Consider the following 2,580-nt stretch of genomic DNA (forward strand, 5'->3'; position numbering starts at 1 on the left):
TTTGTTGTGTCAACATGACATTTTATTAACAGCTGGTCATAATAATTATATTCATGCTCAAAGCACAAGATTCATTCTCTCTCTCTCTCTAAATATATTTATATTAATAAATACTAATTTTTTTTTTCTTTTCTCTATCTTAAAGGTGGTCACTTGCAAAAGCAGCCACACCAAAACTCCCATTCAACTAAAAATATGGAAATGAGTGATGGAGTAAAATCCACATTTCATGACTAGAAAATCCTCTTGAAATGATCAATCAAGTCTTCTCCTTTTAGTGTCTGGGCTAGTGTGTGAAGAGTTTGGACATGACCCAACTGTTCTCTCATCACTTTTATAGCTCAAACATGCAGCATCCAACACCCCATTAGGACTTTGAGGCACTTGTGTTGTTGCCAGCACTATACTTGTACCATTACTAGTCTCAGCAATCAATGTCAGATCTTGAATCATTTCAATACACTTCATTACTCTATCCTGCAAACTCCAACCAAACCCACATGTTAACCAAATAATTCTAATAGTTCTGCACTTTCACCAACTTGGAAAGAAAAATACCAAAATTTTTAGTATGAACAAAAGTACAATAACCAGCACATCTGTCCTGTGTTTATTTTAGTGGGCACTGCAATTATTTACCTTTTCAACATGTATCATACTGGCCATTGCCTTATTAATGTCTACTGTTTGTATTTCCTTTGTAACACATATTGCCACTGCTGCTGAAACTTCTGAGGGCCTGAACTCCAAAAAATCAATACCTGCATTCAATTCCCAACAAGAAATGTATCAGATACATTGAACACCACAAAACTAACATAGACCAAAGTACAATTGTTTATGATAACTGAATCAAGGGTGAGACCTCTCATTGTTCTTAAGATGAATTGAATTGACCTATTGATCAAAGATCCTGATGGAAGCGTGTTAACATCATTGATCTTTCGAAGGAAGTAATCGATGAATGAACAAGGGGTACAAGCTTGCATTCTCCATTTCAATGTGCACAATACCAAAAGCTCCATTCTTTTTATTGTTTTAGCCTCGAAAACAAACTTAGGATCAGCCACCTGCACTACCCAAAATCTCCATATTTACCATAACAATCAACAATACAAACCAAGCTTAAATCTTTTTCCTATATGAACCAGAGAAAATACATAAGCTGCATCTTAAAATTTTCAAAAGGATCTTTCTTGCCTGTAAATCAACAGTTAGTGGCACGTTAACCTCCTCCATTTTTGCTGCTAGTGATAAACAGGCCACCGCTAACAATTGGACAGTCCACTTTTTTCCACTCTATCCAATGAACATAAAATCAAGAAACGATTAGCATTTCCAATACACAACATCATCAACGGCAATCACAAACAAGCAATGCGACTTGAGTTTATGCAGTGAGCTTCTTACCGGCAATTCATAAAGAGAAAGAAAGCGATCCAAGTAATTTACTGCTAAGCAAACACTCAATGCTCCAAATTTGTAATGAGCATGAGCCTGTTCAGCAATCAGGGCACAAAAAAAACCCAAATCAGAAATCTAAACCATAACCATATTAATCACATTGATAAAATGATAACAATTCATTGAAATAACATATATTGAATGTCAAGCCTTTATCAAACACAATGTGATATAAAGGGAAGAAAATCCAACAACCCATATACACAAAAACAAATTCAATGTCATAAAAACCATACAAAAAGTCAATAAATTCCAAGAAAAATAAATTCCCACATTGAAAAAAACCTCAAAAAAAAATAATAATAGAAACACTGACCTTATAAATCCAATAAAGAGCCTCTTTTCTGACAGACAAATCAAGGTCACCACTTCTCAATCTCTGTAAAAAATCACCTCTAGGCAAAAGTTCATGTTCTCTTTGAAACAACAAGCACAAAATATCATCACTCTGCAATGCTACAAAACAAACCAAAGGTTCTGATCCATTACCCACCGCCACCACATTTTCAAAATCTACCTGATGGGTCTGATCATCTTTAGCCTCAACATCATCAAAACACAAGTTATTGGTTTCTGTGCAGAGGAGGCTTTGGTCTGCCATATTAAAAACCCTGTTGTTAAACCCTAGTGAAATCTCATTTATAATGAAGATTGATGAAAAAAGAACAAGTTGAAATAAAGAAATCAAGGAGCATTGCTGTAAAGTGATGAAATGAAGTTTGGGATAGATAGACTGTAGCAAACAAGTGATCTTTATATATACATATATACATTTATAAATGTGTGTAACTGTTTAGTGTAAGCATATATAAATTATTATGTGTCTGTGTCTATGTGTGTAATGAAGTTATGTGTTTAGGGCAAGTGAGAGAGTTGGGGGCGAGAGAAGGCTGCGGATTCGTTGATAAAGAATTCTTACATCATAATTAATTTTCGTAGGTATGGTTTTAACATGAATTGGTCATATCATTTGTATTTGCTGGATTCTCTCGTTTTTTTAGTAATGAGTTACACTAAAAATGGTTAATTATGTTAATGGCTGCTTGCAAGTTGCAAATGTTAATGTATGATTTAGTTTGATTGATAAATCAATCATTATTAAATTGTTAAAGATAT

The 2,580-nt window shown here is 34.0% G+C and overlaps 1 protein-coding gene across 1 annotated transcript; it reads right to left on the bottom strand.

Annotated features, from left to right (window-relative positions):
- LOC141710868 (cyclin-D4-1) lies at positions 1-2,374 on the bottom strand. The gene is made up of 6 exons (XM_074513377.1): positions 1,781-2,374; positions 1,411-1,497; positions 1,201-1,299; positions 866-1,070; positions 640-761; positions 1-477 (listed from the first exon to the last, which is right to left on the bottom strand). The coding sequence occupies exons 1-6, from the start codon at positions 2,063-2,065 to the stop codon at positions 256-258; spliced, it is 1,020 nt and encodes a 339-aa protein (XP_074369478.1). The 5' UTR covers positions 2,066-2,374; the 3' UTR covers positions 1-255.
- Between the last annotated feature and the right edge of the window lie 206 nt (positions 2,375-2,580).

This window comes from Apium graveolens, chromosome 3, assembly GCF_009905375.1.
Source record: "Apium graveolens cultivar Ventura chromosome 3, ASM990537v1, whole genome shotgun sequence".
Taxonomy (NCBI): Eukaryota; Viridiplantae; Streptophyta; class Magnoliopsida; order Apiales; family Apiaceae; genus Apium; species Apium graveolens.

Bases quoted from the DNA above. Each gene is read 5' to 3' on its own strand.
- LOC141710868 (XM_074513377.1), bottom strand. From the start codon at position 2,065: ATGGCAGACCAAAGCCTCCTCTGCACAGAAACCAATAACTTGTGTTTT. The intron at 1,300-1,410 runs GTAAGAAGCTCA...TTCATTGGATAG, and splicing joins TTTCTCTTTATGAATTGCCG to AGTGGAAAAAAGTGGACTGT. The intron at 1,071-1,200 runs GCAAGAAAGATC...TGGGTAGTGCAG, and splicing joins CACTAACTGTTGATTTACAG to GTGGCTGATCCTAAGTTTGT.